Raw genomic sequence first — 19,446 nt, 5'->3', positions numbered from 1 at the left:
CACAGGCACCGTTATGATTATGTAGTTAATGAACTCCTTACAAAATTGTTAGGGAATTATTGATTAGGAATCGCAGAATAAAGTGAATGTTGTATTTCTTATAAAAAAAACAGTTGCATTCTTTTGTTATTGCACAGAGTCCTTAATTATACTAACTTTTGATTTTCCTGAGAATAGACTTAATAATGTTGCGTTTACAGTTCTTAGTCTCCTTTTAAGATAGCTTAATTTTATGTATTATCGAATAAATTATTATTATTATTATCAAGATTAACTACATGAGAATTAATATGTATGTAACATGAAAATATATATTTCATATTTACAACGTCGTGTAATAATCCATAATGTTAATAACTAGTGATGAATTAATCCACTAAATCAGGAAACGATACGAACTGCCCAGTGTCAATTTTGTATAAGTACATCGTAAATTTCAGAAACAATGCGTCCTCGTCGCATTGCATCACCGGAATGTGTTATCACTGGCTGCAGAGACCCATCCACAAGTGGAAGCAACAAGCGTTTACAAAACCTTCGACTAGAGCATAGATTTCTTCCATATTCATCGGTATATTAATTTCTGTGGATTTCCGGTAAACTGCGCATAAATCCTGAAATAAATAAAATTAAATTAGTTTATTGAATTTTTATACATGAGCATAAAAGCATAAAAGTATAAAATTTCGTCTTCTTCATATTTTAAATCTCGCATTAAATAATAACGTTTTGTAAATCGTGTCTGTTTAGAATTCATACACGTTATAGGGAATGCTTACTCCTCTCGATGTGTGCAGATCGATAGTTAGCATCATGAATGCTTGAAGAAGAGTCGGATGTAATATGAGATGATGAGTAACGTTTCCATCGGACGTGATGAATTGTTTGTGGTGCTCCTGGTATTTATTTTGCAGCACCTTGGATAAAGCTTGATACCAAGATACCGGTTGATTGACGAGCGGTCCAAGTCTAGGGTCGAGGTTCGGCAGGGGTTCTATGTGAGCCAGTGAGCAAAGTTCGCTGAACTCGCTATACGTCATCGAGGTCTTGTTCTCCAAAAGTTTGTCCCAAAGTAAATGCGTTCGACACTGCAAAGCACCACGCTCCACCATGTTCGTTATATGCTGACGAGCAGCATGCGCCTGCGACATGATCATCTGTTGCATGAGCTGTTCGTGCGACGAATAGTAACCGAGATAATTGACTGATTCCTGACGAATCTGCACCAAGTGTGGCGATGACGATGACGATGAGGATGATGACGACGAGTTGACACTAGAGTTTTGCGCTAGGGGAGTATTCGGGACCGGGGGAGGCGTGGGTGCTAGATTATTATAAATATTATAGCTCGTCATTTTAACATCGCTGTCTTTAATAGCCACGCCGTTCGAATCGGCAACTATTCTCTCTTGATCGACGCACATTTCCGCTCTGGAATTGTCCCTCGTGAACGGCCTCGGTATCTGAGATACCGGACTAGATTCGATCGTCGAAGTGTCTGTATATGATCCGGTTGTGGACTTGCCCACGCTGTACACGGTTCTAAATTTACCCAACTTATTGTTCTCTACCTCCCTTTTTGGATACAATTCCCTTTTGCTCGTCAGCATCAAGTAATATTTCAAGGTGATCTCAGTCCTTTCCATTTGCGGCGATTGCTCCACGCGCGACACGATTAATGCTACGTCAAAATCGTCGGTGTATCTAGTATCATGAGCATCGCAATAACTAACTAGTGGAGTACTTTGCAGCTTAATCAAGACGTATTCGTTGTCGTGAGATTCTTGGAGCTCGCTCGACATTACGAATACGCGCATATTGTACTCTTTCTCGTGTGAAAGTAAGTACGAATATAACGTACGTGCCGGAATCGCTATATTGTGTATCGTTATTACATCTAAAATATAATAATTATATAAAATAAAATATTAATATAATATAATAAAATATTAATATAAATTAATATAAATTAAAATATAATAATTAAGTTTTATTAAGATTAATAAGGAAATAAATAAGGATTACTAAATAAATCATCACCATGATGCTCTCAAAAAACTTACCGCTATGTATCAGATTCCTGGCGTAATTCGGTGCTTTACTGTAATATTTGATAAAGTCATCCATAAAGTGAGTAAGGTGGTAACCTTGTTGCAAGGACCACAGTCCAGTTCCAGCAATGTAAGAATGAATACAACGCAAATGAAAGTCATACGTAAATGAATGCAGATGCATGTTGATTTGAATCTTGTCGCAAACATCCACGAAGCTTAGTACAAACTGTAAAAAGTATATTCCTCATTTAAATGGCTCATACAATTAAATATAATCGAAATTTCCCTTACCTGATTCATCATACCGCTACTCGTCTTCGTCTGCAAACGATTGCACTCGATAATGTGCAACTTGACGATAAAAAATGGTTGCGACAGATGGATTTCGAACAGTAAAATACCACCCAACATTGATTTCTTGAGGTAATAAGACTGATGCTGCTGCTGTGCATGCTCTTCGTCTCTGTAAAAGACGATGTTTAACGATGAGAAATATGTATTTATTTATTATTAAAATTATTTATTAAAATTATTATTATTAAAATTATTTATTATCAAAATTCAGCGACGCTAAATTCGAACAAACGTTTTATGCGGTGACTCCACTTGAATCGGATTAAAGCCCAAGATCTGTAAATATTGTTTATATTCAGACAACATCGACTTGCAGAGCTCCAGATGCCACTTTATCATAATCGCGTTTGTTGCTTCTCGCTTCGACTGTGCCGCTTGAGGTGATTGTTGATGCAGCACGTTGCCATTTAAATTGAAGTTAGATGATGCTTGTGGCGGCGTCAACGAATGATCTCTCGTGGCGGCGGACTGCAATCGCCAGGATGGTAAAAAGAGAAGAGGCGTATGGCAAAAGTGTATTAGTCGAGAATGTTGGGTGAACGTGTTCAAAGCGTTCAGCGATATCGGTATGTTGGGCGTGCGACTCTGCCACATTGCGTACAGTTTTTCCAAGTCCTCTGTAAGATAAATATATTGATTATGTTAAGGATGTTTTGTATCTATTTTCAAAATATTGAGAATTTAATGAAAATTGTACAGAATGTCCTTACATATGTTTAGAATCTTCAGTACAATTTTGGAATCAATTCACTAAAGCGTTCACAAGTTATAAGGATTTTAATTTGCACCGAATTAACATGTTCTTATGAGAAACGTATAACCACGTCAATTCAAATGACAAAAACACATAAAAATAATATTCAGAATTTGTTTAAAATTTGCAAAAGTTTAGATACAGAGGAAATATTTGGTCAAATAATATTATACAAGTACTAACTGATTAAAAAGATATTAAATATAATTTAATGAAGTTAGCCATGTATCTGTCACAAGGCGAAATTCTCTGGCAAAAGTTAATCATTTCGATTAACAAAATTCGGAATATTTCAGTAAAAACGCAATAAATATTAAAAAATACATCTCTGCACTGTAGCTAAGATCAAATTGTAATATTTTACACAATTTCTCATACTCAAAATAAGTGGATATTCGTCAATATTGATTTTCAGCTACTTTTCGCTGGAATTGTACACACAAAACATCCTTAAGGCTTGGTCACTTTGTAAATGCGATTCGCAAATTCGATCAGCGGTACCTTTGATCTTCTTTTCTCGATGTCGCAAATCCTGTAGATCGTAAGCAGCCTTGACGATCGCGTCCGTCGTGTTATGAGGATGCGGAGCATTTGGTTTCGCATCGCGCATCGCTTGCCCGACCATTTGAGTCCAAGAAAACGCGTTGTTCTTCGTCGGTTGCGCTCGGTTGCTCGATCGCGGCCAATCTTTATTATCAGTATTCGACTGACTTGGAAACTTCGCAAGATTCTCCATATCGTTGATCTGATAATATTGAGAATTGTGCTCTCTCTGCTGAGGTTCCCGGGTGAATTTGTGATGAAATATACCCAACTTTTGCATAATTATGTTGGTGAATAGACTTGACCTAGAAGAAAGCCACGTACCTAAATTTGTTGTTTGTTTTATTAACTTTTCCGATTTCTCCTTGGACCAGTTGTACATATAAATGATTATCTGAAAAAATAAAGCTAAGTTAATCTCAATCTTGTAACTGTTCCATAATTGTTTTATTATAATAAACATACTAACATTGTCACTTGTTATCTCAGCTAGCAGTATCCTTTGTCTAGGCACAAAATTCGATTCTGATATCAAGGGATTAAATTTTTGCAATTGTTTTTGATCTGTAACATATGGTATACAAGAATTAGTTTGAAGAATGACATTTAAATAAAAGATTATTAAACGTGATCTGACCTTTAGGAGCAAGCAGTTCTGGATCTATTTCTTTACTCAAGGATGCCTTCCATTGATGAAAATTTCTTGCGACTAGAAGACACTTGATATAAGTCGTTTGTTCATCTTTATTAAATTCATGCGGCACATAAATGGGTGAATTTGTGTTCTTTTGATTCGTATTTTCCGCTGCTGATTGATTCGAACTGTTCCGAATATCTGCAGACCATCTGGATGCTTTGTGGGAGATAACATATTGATTCAGAAATGGCTGTCGATCTTGCAAGACGAAAACTTTACTAGATGTGTCTGGATCCTGACAACGTATAAGATTCTGTAATTCTCTCACGATGACAGGAATCGTGTGTCTGTGGTGAATAATTACTTCGTGTTTCTTGACAGCGGGAACACCCATTTCTAGTGCAAATTGAAACCATTGCGCTAGTGTAGTGTGATAAATCTCATTCAACTTTCCTTCTTCACCGAGCTCGTATTGATTAATTGTCAAATTATCTACAATGATCTGAGATTGCGACGTTTTTACAGGCGTTTGCGCAGATTTATTCTCCACCGTTGTTTCTGTAATCATCGCTACTGGTGAAGAATTGGCAGCTATTGGTTCCGTCAATGGTGTAGCCAACAAATTATATTCTGTGACCAAGTCCCAAGTGCCATGTTTCACGGCGGACGATAATTTCAGAATTAAAGATTCCAGATTGACTCTACCTTGTTTCCAAATTCGGAATTCGATCAGTGCTTCTGCGTTTGGTTTAAACTCGCTTTTGTGATCGTAAACGATAGTCGATACGATGGTTTCAAAATTTTCAACTCTGAATAATTTAGGAAAATTTGATTTATAATCATCCATTACAGATTCTCCTTTTCCATCGGTGATGGCTAACGCGATACAAGCTATACCTTTACTGCCACTCGAATGACTTTGATTATACAAAAAAATGTCAGATTCGGACACTTTTCTTCTAATACCATCTAACGAGGAATAATCTTGAAAGTGATAGTGTGTGCCAATATCTGTGTATTTCGGTATATATAAAAACTGTAGTATATTTTGTCTCAGATAATATCCCAAAGCATTTATATATGGTAAACAATGCGGTTGCACTGACAATTGAACTATACATTCGGGAGACTTGTATGGTTTTTGTATAAAATGCACATCCGCTGGAGTTAATTTACACATCGGATTGCGCGCCAACATCACAGACAGTACCTCTAACACCGCGTCGTCGAGACGATTTTGCAATACTTGTACCAAGTCCCGCTTGACTTCCGGACCAGCTTCCGATATCCCATGTACCATCAGAATGATCGAATCGCCGGTTCTATTCAAAATATCAGACTCTTTCTCGCCAAAGGAACGAACTCTAGGTCGAGTGTCGCTCGATATTACATGATCGTTCGTTAGACTGCCAATACCTTTAGCCTGCGATAAGGACGCAACGCTATTGCTGCGCGAGACGACCAATTTTTCGTCGCTCTCGGATAATTTATTCTGCAGAGGTTTCCCATCATTTGTCTGCTCATGTAGTCGCAGGTAAAATACATTCTCGTTATTCTCCTGGTATACAAACATGTTGTTTCGATTATTAACAGAGAGCCTGTTGAGTACGGCATGTAGAGCTTTGATTCCTCTCGATAAACCGGATCTTCCAGGCCCGGTTTTTAAGCGGGGATGCAGATTAAAAGGTTCTTCCCAAATGACGGGGCATCTGAACATGCCTGGTGTAACGTTCGAAGAAGCCGAAGAAGTGTGATTTTGGAAAAGATTTCCAGACTCACTGCTACTCTCACCTCTCCAGGTATTATTATAATCCTCGGTTGATTCTGCCTCTAATAGCGGATCGCATATACGAGTATCGTGAAGATTTTGTAAAAGTAAATACTGATTTACTCGACGACATATATCTTTGATTTGAGTGAGTAACATTTTCTGTATTTGCAAATAACAGTCCACCTCTGACGAAGAGAGTTCCAAAAATCTGTATAAGATTGTGATTTCTTATAAGTTTCTTTTCTCTTCCTTTACACATATTTATAATACGTAGTTGTTGCTATAACAAATTGAAGAAAAAAAACCAAACTTTTTATTTTCATAAATTTACTAACCTGCAATGAAAGTAGACATTAACATGATTACTTTCGACGCTTAGAATTAGCCAAAAATTGGGCAAACGATCTCTGCGCCTATCAAGTTCTATTAGCCATTGATAATCGTCGTCAGAATTGCTGCTATCACCTTCATATCCATCATCTGTTCCATGTTTTCCTTCAGCTATACTCGATATCTCGGAATAATAACCTGGTGCATCTCCAGAATCTTGGCCATTTATTTGAATCATTGTTGACATTTCTTCTTGTTCTGCATTTTCAATATTTTCATCTGTAAGTACAATAAATATAAGCATTTTATAATGACTAATAATCTAAAAATAAACTTATATAAACATGTTTTAAAATAATTGATATAATCTTTAAAGAGAGGAGAAGTATATATTATTAATATCTTTCTAATAAAAAAAGAATATATTGTTGAATAAGCTCTGTCTCTAAATAATTATTTACCTTCTTTTACCTCCGATTCTTCTATGTCTACATGTAATGTATCTGTTTCTGCATGAGGTATTATAATTTCTGGTTTCTTGATGATGTAAAATAAATCAGCCTCTTGACAAATACAATATTTATCAAGCAACACAAGACTTTTTAATTCCTTCAGAAATTTCGGCGCGCTGCTCTCCGATGAAAAGACAAAGTGTAAAGGTACTTTATCCATCAAGCAACTGGGTTTTCCGATAGAATCAGAGACATGTTGCGCTATGAATCTTAACGTGTCTACATTTGGTGAAGGATGATCCAAAAGTGCCGTTGCAGTCTCGTTTCGCAGCAACCATTCAATGTCGTCCTTTAAGCTGATCACTGCATGATGCTGAGGCGGTTGTGGCAGTCTCTCCTGCATCGATTCGTTCTTTGCGTTTCCATCCGGACTGCAACCGCTCGGCATGCTACCAACTGGCGAACCACTGCAGTAAGATGTCGTTCTCAATGCGGGATAACGTTCTAATGACACTTCCAATACCTCTCTCGGGAGATTCAAGCAAATGATATCTAAAGTGGCTTTCAGATCATCCGGACTTAAGTCAACGAGAGTCCTCTCTTTGCCGTCGTTTATTCTTTGGATAATTTCGGTGAAACAAGTAGGCATCAATTTAACAGGTATGCTGCAAAGCTCTGAATGGAAACGAATCGAGCAACTCAGGTGTAAGAAGAGCGGTTGATCCTTTGTGTTCCACGTGTTTTCCTCTTCAAAATCGCTCGTAAGCGAATCTTTGGAGTTACAGCGAGAAAGTTTCTCGTTGTGAAGATTCGTGGCCGGCCATGTAATATTGACAGCTTGGCTTACTGGTAAATAAAAAATAGTAATATGCATATGTACATTTATTTAATGTTCTATGATGCAACAAAAACTTCGGTCTTAATGAAATATATTGTGATTATTACCTTGGTTCGAAGAATTATCAGTCTTTGGAGCTGGCATTTCAGAATGACATGTGAATTCATCTAAATCATCATCACTATCTGTCCTTTGCGACGCTACTTCCTGAAAATAATATGCAATTTTCATAAACCAACAAAATGCTGCGAATTTTCAATATCGTAAGGTTGCAATGTACAAAGAAACGAACCAATTTTTCTGACATCCAAGATGGTAAACAGTAATAAAATTCCGGATGTGCAGGTACAGGTCTAAACGCAATTGCCATAATCTTCTTAAATTCGTTTTTAATCAAACTGTGTAACGGTTTAACGTTGTTACACGCTGAGATTTTTAATTGATCAAGTAGACTGTTTTCCGGTAACATGCTCAAATGTCTGCACACTGATCGTAGATAATTTGTAATATTGATTTCAATTAAATTTTCTTCGCACTGGGCTACAGCAGACTCCATATCTTCATAACTCAATGATTGTTGCAAAGCTAGTGATTTATAAACCGCAACCACATAACAATGACAATGTGCCAAGCTCAGCAATTTACAATGCTCCATCAAACTTCGTTGATCTATAAAAAATTAATTTCGTTAGAAACATTTTATTATTAATATCGAATAACTTTTATAAAAATGCAACAACTAATTTTTAGGAGATTTCATTCTTTTTTAAATCAATCACTAAAATTATATCTAAAAAATTCTCCAAATTTTGTGCCCACCGCTAGAAATATTGTCGGAATCCTCGCTCTTTGGTTCAGGGGATGAAGGCTTCGTGTTGCTTTCTGACTTAAGACTAATAAAATCTTCACAAATTTGCTCGCCAATTTTAAAAGTATGATCCTGATAGATGTCTTTATTCTGAGGCATTTGCAATTGGCCGACCAACGCATCGATTAATAATGCTAGCGAACAATCGTACACGTACACAGGTATAATAAGATTCGCCTCGTTATCGGCATTACCAAAATTATTTTCTCCGTTAGATCTCGCAGTGATAAATTGACTAGAACTTTTCGATTCTCTGCGTTCTAACGTCAGGAAGTCGGGTAAATTTGTATCCTTCGTGTATGACGTTGGAGACGATATCTTTTCATTTATATCGAGGTCGAAAATATCAGAATCGCAAATCTTCTCGGAATTATTGCTCGTACAATTGTCGCCTGTATACGTGATCAAACGAACATCTTTCTCCGTTGCTGGTAATATCGTGATAATAACATGCGTCGTGCTAATTCCCTTAACGAAACACTTCCATCTCGGATAAATATCCGACGCATCATCTTTATAGTTTTTCTCTAAAAAGATAAAAGTATAAAAAAAAATATTCTCTCGATATAAAATTTAAAATTTACAAAACATTATATTTTCTCGCACACAAAAATATGAAAGATAACAAAATATTATTAAAATATTAATTTATAATGATTGAAGAATCTAATATTGTACCTCCTTGCATGAAAAAAGGCAACGGTGAATTATTCTCGCGTGGTCTGCTAAGAAGCATTCTAGTGAATCTCTGTGATTCCGCCGACGTGAATAATAGCTCTTTATTGTGCAACTGTTTCATATGCTCCAAAAAGTTTCCCATGAGAATTCTGTTCGCGCTATCCCTATCCTCCTCGATATGCATCGAATCTAACAAGATAAAGCCGATTATTTTTTTCCCCTTTTTCTTATTCATTGATAATTCTTTAAAAATTAGCCTAACCATCAGCGAACATCGAGAACAAGAGTTCGGCCTGCTGACATTTTGATAAAATGCTTAGAGTGTCGAACGAGAAATACATTGGATGTATCCTCTCGTCGATGATCGGCGTCGCTTCCAAAGGCTCGGTCGGATTCGGACATTCCGAGATACGATCCGTAGAAATACCCATAAGGCCATGATATCTGACTCCTTGATGCGCTTGTCCAAACACAATCTCGGTATCTTTCTCCGCTGGTATTGCTTGGCACAAGAGGCTCAAGTATTCTAAGGTCAATAGAGCGTTAATACATTCCTCGTCTATTCGGGCAATCTAATGAAAAGGACAAAAGTTGTAATAAATATAATACATGACACACATGGGATTTACAAGAATTAAAATAATTTTAATATTACATGCAAATATAAATAAAAGGAAGAGACTTATATCTATGTAAATAAGTATTCTGAAAAAATTCTATTGTCTATAACTCTCTTGTATACATTACACGTATAATAAATATATATTTCTAAATTAAGAATACAAGATGGTAACATTATTGTTGTGAGAACTAGCTTAAGATATAATATAAAATCATCATTGTATGGGTTGATCTTACAATAAATAAATTTATCGAGCATAGTTCAAATATTGTATAAGAAGAAAACAGTTTGTAATTTATAATTTATAATTATTTCTAGTTTCTAATTTATTTTTTCAATAGCACTCAGCGAACAACGGATAATCACATCGGCTATTTGTTTGTATAGATAGATAGATAGTTCTTTATTGTCAAAGAGCAGCTGATGACACAGTCAAATGCCAATTCCGACGATTACGGAGAATCAGGAATAAGTTGGAGGAGTTGAATCTCACTTTCATACAAAGCGTAGAGACCACTTCTCCACTTGAACCATGATACCCGCTGTTCACCAACCCGCGTTCCAGGTGAACAAAAGATTCCCGAAGAATCCTGTCAACGACACTGTGGCCTACGATGATGTGAAGCCGCGTGACTCTGAGCTGGAAGAGTTAGATCTGGCAAGTTATCAAGAGCTTACGGCCTAGCTCACTGCCTAGATCCTCACTTCCAACTGAGGGTCACACGGGTACGAGAATCCGAGGAGAAAAATGGAGACGATGCGCATCGCATCAAAGATGATAGTCGACCATATCGTTCTCCTTTAATCTTGAGCGGAGTCACCTGATGATAACGAGATACGAGGAGAGATGTTAAGTCTTTTCGCAAACGCACGGCGATTTTTTTCCCCGATGAAAGGATCAAAATTCGTCTATCACTAAAATAGGACAATGGCTTGAAAAGCGATTGTTTCGCCCAAAAGCTGTGCCATGTTACGACTTAGTTCGACGGAAACCACTTCCAATCTGCGTACGAATCGCGATAAAGAATCGTCACCAGGGGATTCGGCTTAGATAAGAGACTTAGAAATCTGTATAGATATGGAAGTAACCGGACACACGTACGGAAAATCGCGTGAAAAAGATAATCCGATCACTAGTGAGCGCAGGGCGCGATATTGGGCCCTATATATACCTGAGGCGACTGATAGGAAAATCTCGTTCCGAAGACCCTCATCGATATCGAAGCCCCACCCCGATAACGATAACGATATATGAGACATCGTTCTTTTCGTCTTTTTTTTTTCATGAAGCGAAAACGCAAAATACATCCTCAAAAATGACCAGGTTTTTCGAGTCCGAAGACTCAGTAGACTGTGTATACTGCCTCTTTGTATCTTCCGATCTTGGGAAATGCATGTAAAAATTCAAACATGACATAAGAAGATGGTACGACCTCGTGCTCAAATTTTATTATCCTTTCAGTAGAAGAGAGATATAAATGAGAGAGATAGAGAAAAGTAAGAAGAGTGTCAATGCGTCCTTGTACAATAGATAAATATTTGCTTGATATGATGATAACCGATTTCTGATAGACTCTACTCCTTGTATTCTTTTCTTCTTTTAAAGGGAAAAGATAATAATTGAAAGTTATATTCTATGAGAGAATGAGACTTTTTCGAGTATTAGACATCACTTTTAGACAAAATAAATCATAAATAAATAATATGTATATTTCACTTATATTTCAGGTGTTTCATTAGAAGTAAAAATTATATTATACCTCTTATAAAAATTAAAATTTTTGTCAAAAAGAAAAAAATTAAATTAAAACATCATTAATCGATTAAATGTGATTGAAATTAAAACGTAAAACAAAATATTACAATATTTAAAACGTATCAGAATTGATATACTTTGAAGTTTGATCTTTCGATTAGAAACGCTCTCCAGGTAACGAATATAAATCAGATAACAGTTATCGAGTTACTGTGAATTTATATCACAATTATATTTGTACTATAAAAATGTAATACAGATTTCTATCGTTAAGCATATTTGTATCTTGCTTATTACAGTGTTTATATGAAATTAAAATAATTAGTAATAAAAACGCGAAAAGAAAAACTCTGACTTTTCAAAGTTTTAAAATGTAAATAATTAGACTTAGAAATGTAGATAATTAGAAGTTTATAGAAAATTATGTAATATGTATAAAAAAATGTTAAGTCCAATTTGTGGAAAAAATTGCAGTAAATTGCAACGATAGAAAGCATAAGTATTTTTATCCGTATCGTCCTTCTCATCGTCAAATGACAGTGCATTATACGCATTTTATAAACATCTCTATCAGAATTGAAAGAAAGATAAGATTGAAGATAAAGCTACATTACATGCTATGAAGTTAAGACACTTGGAATATTTACGCGAATCATCCCGATATATATGTATTTTACAACATTTCAGATTAATCATACAAGATTAGTCCGATATCAATTTTTTCCTCTTCCTTTTATTAATACAATGGCTACGAAAATTGCAATATTCTATGCTCCACATTCTCCGAGGCATTCTGAATTATATGGCATTCATCTTGACGTACATTATGAAATCAGTAGATTATTCAACGTATATACATATTGTTAAGTAAATAAAGTTTCTCTTGTGGACGCTTGTCATGTTCTGGAAGATAGGAAGATTAGGAAAGATTTTTGCCGAAAGAATGCGGATGGGTGCCAGTATAATATGTATGTATAATACATAGAAGTCAAATATACATATTATAAAGTGTGACAAATTAAATTTAATTTAGAAAATAGGGTAAATAATTTACTCTCGTTGAGCAATGTTTGCTGTCAAATAAATTCAACGTCTAACAAAATAAAGCACTTTAAGTAACTGTACGTCAGAATATAATTTTTGTATCGCCACACGCGGCATTATCAAGTTAGCTGAAGATAAGAAGGATAAAAGTAATACTTCAAAGTCGCTCGAATAGTTTCATAAACTTGTGTGAAAATCAAGATGTACTACTGGAATTATATATTAATCAGTCTTACATGTACAAACATTATATGACATTAATGTGAATTTAAATAAGTGGTTTTGTGACAAATAGAATATTATTATATCTATATTAATGCAATGTATAATCCAAGTAAGAAAAGCACAAATAATATTAATCATAGAATTTTCTCAGAATATTATTTACGATTACAAAGATACTGGATAACATATAAACATCCACGATTAGCAATTTTTAATATTTCTACTGCTTTATAAATCACGTATCGTAGATATATCGCAGAAATATCGAATAAAGATATCTTATCACTTTCAAGACGTGTTCGAAACATGACGGAATTAACCGTGTCTTATCGATTTAAGCAAGCTCTTGTGAATGTTTTATAATACACTAAACTTTCTTATTAGAAGAGGCCAAATATAAAAGTAAAACATTTTATAATTTAATTTATATAAGATAAATATCAAGTATCAAAGAAATTGAACACACATCTTCTATCTCTCTCAAACATTTATGTTCAAAAAACATTAATAAATAATATAATAACTGAACAATTATTACACGTCTTGATCTAAATTTTGATGCAAATATAAATATATGAACAATATGGACATAACATATAACAACATGCATAAATAAAAACAAAATTTTTATTAATAATTACAATATAAATATTGTACTCACTGCATCGTGTAATTGATGATATTGCAAAGGATGCATATATATGGCAGTCGATTGTGTAGGCATCTGTACATAGCCACACTGAGGTTCAACCCAAACTTCTGTAACAATCTGAAAATCACTGTAACCTTCCGAATCCTCAGTCCACACTTCTGCTTCACCGATACCTAATGTATGATATTTATTAATGTTATTAATGATATTTATTAATATCTAAATAATTCATTTATTTTATTATATTTTATTTTATTGTATATGTTATAATTCATTTATTATATTTTATTTTATTGTAATTAACACTATTACCTTCTTCTGTGTCATCTTCGGTGCCACTATCGCGCTCTAATGCCGCATTCGGTACAACGTGAGGCGGGAACAAAACATACTGAATAATACACGGATAAGAATTCTCGTCATTTCCGAAACCCTGCATTTGTACCTCCAACACCATGTTTGTGATACCAGCTGCCGAATACGCGAAATTAAAACCTTCGCCCAGACGTATTCTGCAAATGGATATAAATATATTTCACGCTATTCTTTATTTAATTTCAGTAACATTCTTTAGATGGGCTCACTTTGTAATTGTAGAGAGTATTCTCGCAATCGCAGTGATATTTAATTTGGGTAAAGTAATTCCCGGGATAGTCTGAACGAACGGCCGCTTTACATGCCATAGCCATCGATTGTGATATAAATATCTGGATAAGGTAGTTGTTAAACTACTTCCCAGCAGTCCCAGCGCAGTCCTGGTGCAGGTCGGTTGAGTACCATCGGGGAACACTACCATACTCAAGTTGCTCGGAATACGCTCATATCTTACGAGAATTCTTTCGAGCGATTTATGTATTATCGTGCAACAGGGAATTTCACGTTGCTCTGTCGGTCTATTTGGTAGTGTGAGCTTGGACAGTCTTTCTACGAGATCTACAACTACGTTGTGACGAACGACACCCTCGGTACCGCCAGCGAACGCTATATTAAGCACGACGCAGAGTGCTTTGCAATTAATACGAATCAATGAGAATGACACTGGTGGTTTCTCTGCCTCTCTGTATATGAACTGGACATACGTATGATTTTCGACTAGTACAAAAGTCGCCCAATTCTTCAACATGGCATATAACACGGCCGCCGCTTGCCGACTTTGCACACATTGAAAACGACCACTCTGGTTCGCTTGGTGAAGGTGTCTCGGCAAAGGTCTATCGTAAGCTAGGATCAACGTAATCCTCTGAGTGTGCATCCAACGCGCCCATTGAAGCGGATCCAAAGAGACGACCGGTTGCCATATTTGTCCAAACTGCGGGCAAGCAGCATCACTGAAATAATAATATATAGATGTAATTGCGTTCTTTATTCTGAGCAATAGTCGCACACGAGCCTCTATTACTATTGTTACAATTTGTACAATAAATATACCTAAGTTGTACTGTACTTGGTGATGGATAAGAGGACAAATAAAACACTGGCATCCCGCTTCTGATAGTATCTGGTACGCTGTACCAAGTCCATCCAGATCCTGGAAACCAGCTGAAGTGCGCTAACATATTATCACTTTCGGTTAATGACGTTAATGCCGTCCAAAAACGTGAAATGACACTTTGACGATAATGCGAATTCAATGGCTTTTTCGAGAGGCATGTAATGTCATGTAAAAATTCATATGGTGCTACAATAAAAGATAAAGTTTAATCCAGATATATTGTTATATAATTCGGTATTTTAAGTTATTTAAGGTTGTCTTCAGCCTACCTTCTATGGTAATGGTATACTGTATTACATTAGAAAGAGATAATGATTTTGTGGACCAAGGGCATGTTACTAGATATTCCAAGAAAACATTGGTTTTCCATAGCAACACGAAATTTATTTCAAGAATATCATCTCGTACACTGGCCTTTTTTATCAAGTATCCTTCTCTTAGACGACAACACAACAAGCTGCTCAAAGTGCAAGTAACTTTGTCATCAATCTGTTTCTTCCTTAAAAGCTGGCCAGTTTTATGCCCATGAAAGCAATTATTTTCGGTTCGCCAGCACAAGTGACGATCTGAGGTATCATCACCAAATATATCTCGATATAATTGCCAGCATAAAAAATGTTTATGATAAAAATTCATATCTGTTGCATGTGCAGGTACCTGGTTACAGGAAGGCAAAAATATTGTATTGCAATTATTAGTCAAGAGAGAGATGCAGAAGTAGGGATTAAAAGTTTGCGTACAATGTATGAAGTGAAGGAAATATAGCTACCGAGCGTAGCCGCGGCGATGAAATACAATAAATCTTGATATGGCACTAAACCATCTGCACAATGTGGATCATACGTGCTACCTACGCATAAAAAGCTACACGCGACCGTCGTCGCGCGTAACTGTTGTATAATGGAATCTAATGTTTGAGCATTCTTGATTCCGACGATTCCGTCCGTGACTATTATCATATCTGAAAATTTTTCTTTCTGTACTCTTTGTTCTTCAATGTATGATAATATATTGCATACACATAGGCTGTATCTTAAAAAGCTCCCACAAAACAGCTCCAAGCAAATAGCATTATTCCTAATTAAAAAGCCCTGAACCATTTTTTCCCATAATACTTAATAAAGCAGTAATTAATGAGTAAAGTCGCGCCAATAAAAAGACAAACCTCCTCATTATCAACATATGAAGATTTGGATAAGCAAAAAAATAAACTGTTTTCTGTTAATTTTTAAACAATTCATCTTTTCAGAAATCTTTTTAATACTTAAATCTGATTAATTATTTAATGAATCTTGGAAAAAAAAATGGTTCAGGACTTTTCGACTCGGTTTTTAATCAGGAATAACGCTATTTGCTTAGTGGGAGCTTTTTAAGATACACCCTGTATATATAATGCATGCAACTTACGTAAAATCCATTGTATAAATGTTACATATAAATTACAAACTCACGTGCACAGCTGTGCTCAGGTAAGAGCGTTAGAGCTAGCATTCCGTATCTCAGCATATTAACAAAACTAGCTTCCGGCGAGACTATGGAGATATTACAATTATTTTTATTTAAGCAATTGTTACTTTCCTCAAAAAGCCTTCCTACCAAACGCTCACTCTCGGCTCTTAAATTTTCCAACTGTTGATTAGCTATAGATGTAACAGTTGCCACTCTCTCTTCCAACAAGCATAGCTGTTTCTCTATATACTGCGTGAGCGAATTTACATTATCCGCAGTAATCAACCATCCTTGTACCAGTACTTGTTGCGCTGGAGTTGTGAAGAATGGCGTATGAGCTATCACAGTCACATAAATCTCAGGTTGCATGATACGCTTGCTACCTGGTATCGTAAACTATAAGGCATAAATAAGAATGAAGGAAATTTCCTTATATATACATTTACAATGTATCAAAAAGAAAATACTTACTGGTTTAGTAATACCCTCCAGACACCGCTTTGTCGCCAAACATACTTCATCAATAACAATCTCTCCATTTTGTATATCCTAAAAAAAAAAAAACAAATTTCTTTAATCCTCTATAATTGTTACTGTACAAAAATTATCATAATAATCATAATAAAATCATAATAAATAATAATCATAAATAATAATAATAAATAATAATCATAATAAAATCATAATAAATAATTATAATAAAAGTAATTAATTTTGCACTACTTACAACAGTGGCAAGTGATGGGCTTAAGTCTAAACTAAAGACTATCCTGTACTTGTGCGCCACAAATATAATTGAAGTTGTCGAAACAACTTTATAGAGAAACTGGTAGCTAGTATCTATAGACCAAGAGGGTGGTTTATCTTTCGGCAGCACTGATATCACTTCTAGTTCTGGTACCTCTTTATTTTTTATACTTGGACACTGTATACTAATTACAGAATCCAAGTGTTCCAGCAGCCATTGAGCCCTTACATTGCGAGAGATAGGAAAACCCTTCTTCATTAATAGAAATATGGTTTCTGCCTCCAAGATAGTTTTATCCTGCGAAAAGAAAAATAAGTAATTAACAAAATAATTATACTATAATTCTCCTGGATGTCACAATTATTTTAAAATACTATGACATTTTAAACAATACGTATAACAACAAATTCACAGTATCACAAGTGTTCTGTCAAAAACTGTAAGTCATACGTATTGTAGAGATTCCATGTGGCTGTTATCGTAGTGTTGACAAATATTGTTAGTCGTAAGAGGAGGTTATATTTATTCCTCTCGTTGAAAACAGCGACGAGGGCAAGAGCTATCGCGATGCAATCAATGAGTTTACCTCGTTTCTCGCACTTGCCATGACGAATTTCAATCGCGAACGTTCCTATCAACCTATCATTATTATTAAAATCCTAGAGCTCAGCAGGTCGTCGCCGTCGTCACCACATTGTATCGTGGAAAATAAATCATAGCGACGTATGATGCGTCCGCAGCGCGATGCAACACTGCAACAGGGGAGATAATTTACGCGCACAAATAGCCAAAGGTCACATTGTCGTCTACTCCTCGTCGCGTATATTTGACAAGCGATGAACCGTAATGTGACAACACAACATAACCTGAATGAACGGGAAATCGTGCACGCGCTGCACGATGACGTTTCACCAGCGTGTCTACGATACTAAAAATAAAATGCACTTGGTCTGGAAATATGCGCTGTCAAAGCCGCGAGTCTCTTAAATCCTTCCTTAAATTCCGCACGTTTTGCAGACGGTAATCTGAAAAAAATCTTGCAAAAAAAATATCTTTCCCGATAAGCGTTTTCTCACAAGCGTTTTCTCACACGCGTTTTTCGCACAAGAGAAAGAGTGTAATTAATGACAATGAGTGTAATAAATGCGTGTAAAGCGAATTGAAAACGAAATTATTCTTTTAATTAATTGAAATAGATTGCTTATCATAATCAGCTGTGCTTTGACATTTGACATATGATTTATCGCGACATTCAGCTGATTACGAAGATTATCGAATACTTTGTAATATTTGAAAGTAGCGCGTTTTAAACTGCATAATCGACAAATACTGAATTTCCATTTGATAGTAAAACCGAGGTAAAGAAATTTCGATTATCAATTGTACATAATAGCTAAGTGGCTATGATGTTTCATTTGTAGCCTCTAGAGGGAGTAAATAATCGCGTTTTTTTTGTGATATTTAAAAAATTCTAAAAAGCTTTATTTTTCATTAAAAAAAAAAATGTCAAAAACCATACAAGATAAAATCGGTTGATAGCACATTAAACATGATTGTAAAAGAAAATCTGTTATAAAATGAAAATTATTATTGCTCGCTTCCGTTAACATTTATTATTTTTTTATTGACATTACGTAAAAAAAAGATTATGTTTGCTTCTGTTAATGTTTATTGACATTGCGTGTAGAAGGCAGTATTAGTAAGAAAACATTTTGGACATAAAAATTGAAGTTATTGCGATTTTTTTCTTTATTTATGCATTTATTATTTTTTTTCCTTTTTTTACTATAACACTTATATCTACGCTGATTCTGCATAAAGTCGAAAATTTGTATGCAAAATTATGCATCACAGAAATTGTTTATAATTATAAACAATATCAAAATTAATTTTAATATTGTCATTATATATTTATTCCTAAAAAATTGTTCTTTTTTCAAAAACTTTTATTTTATTTATTATTTATCATTATATTTATAATATTTCCCAATAATGCATATACAGAGTAAAAGACTTGGGCAAAGTTAAAGTTTGACATATGATACATGTCAAAGTATATTTTTTTTCTTTGACGGGATTCCCAGATTAAAAAGGAATTAAATAATAACTTCCTGGAACATTATATTATCATATATTCATATCATTATTCATCATATCATATATTCATATTAATATTCCA

General features: G+C 35.1%; 1 protein-coding gene across 2 annotated transcripts; it reads right to left on the bottom strand.

Annotated features, from left to right (window-relative positions):
- Window positions 1–17: 17 nt before the first annotated feature.
- Window positions 18–18,174, bottom strand: LOC105253643 (KICSTOR complex protein SZT2). Of its 2 annotated transcripts, none has more exons than XM_020028237.2 (25): window positions 17,718–18,174; window positions 17,247–17,564; window positions 16,991–17,068; window positions 16,522–16,915; window positions 15,811–16,031; window positions 15,340–15,727; window positions 15,007–15,256; window positions 14,163–14,906; window positions 13,891–14,090; window positions 13,588–13,751; window positions 9,542–9,851; window positions 9,280–9,468; window positions 8,553–9,128; window positions 8,026–8,402; window positions 7,841–7,940; window positions 6,905–7,741; window positions 6,449–6,722; window positions 4,343–6,321; window positions 4,175–4,269; window positions 3,664–4,099; window positions 2,641–3,025; window positions 2,346–2,517; window positions 2,064–2,280; window positions 780–1,897; window positions 18–614 (listed from the first exon to the last, which is right to left on the bottom strand). In XM_020028237.2, exons 1-25 carry the CDS (start codon window positions 17,733–17,735, stop codon window positions 483–485), a joined length of 9,972 nt encoding a protein of 3,323 aa, XP_019883796.1. In that variant the 5' UTR covers window positions 17,736–18,174; the 3' UTR covers window positions 18–482. The 2 variants fall into 2 exon arrangements, with proteins under 2 accessions (XP_019883796.1, XP_011260093.1); XM_011261791.3 differs by having other exon boundaries at window positions 17,854–18,174.
- Window positions 18,175–19,446: the final 1,272 nt, after the last annotated feature.

The sequence above is a fragment of the Camponotus floridanus genome, unplaced genomic scaffold (genome assembly GCF_003227725.1).
Source record: "Camponotus floridanus strain SB8 unplaced genomic scaffold, Cflo_v7.5 scaffold1, whole genome shotgun sequence".
In the NCBI taxonomy this organism is placed as follows: domain Eukaryota; kingdom Metazoa; phylum Arthropoda; class Insecta; order Hymenoptera; family Formicidae; genus Camponotus; species Camponotus floridanus.
This window is presented reverse-complemented; position numbering and strand designations above follow the sequence as displayed.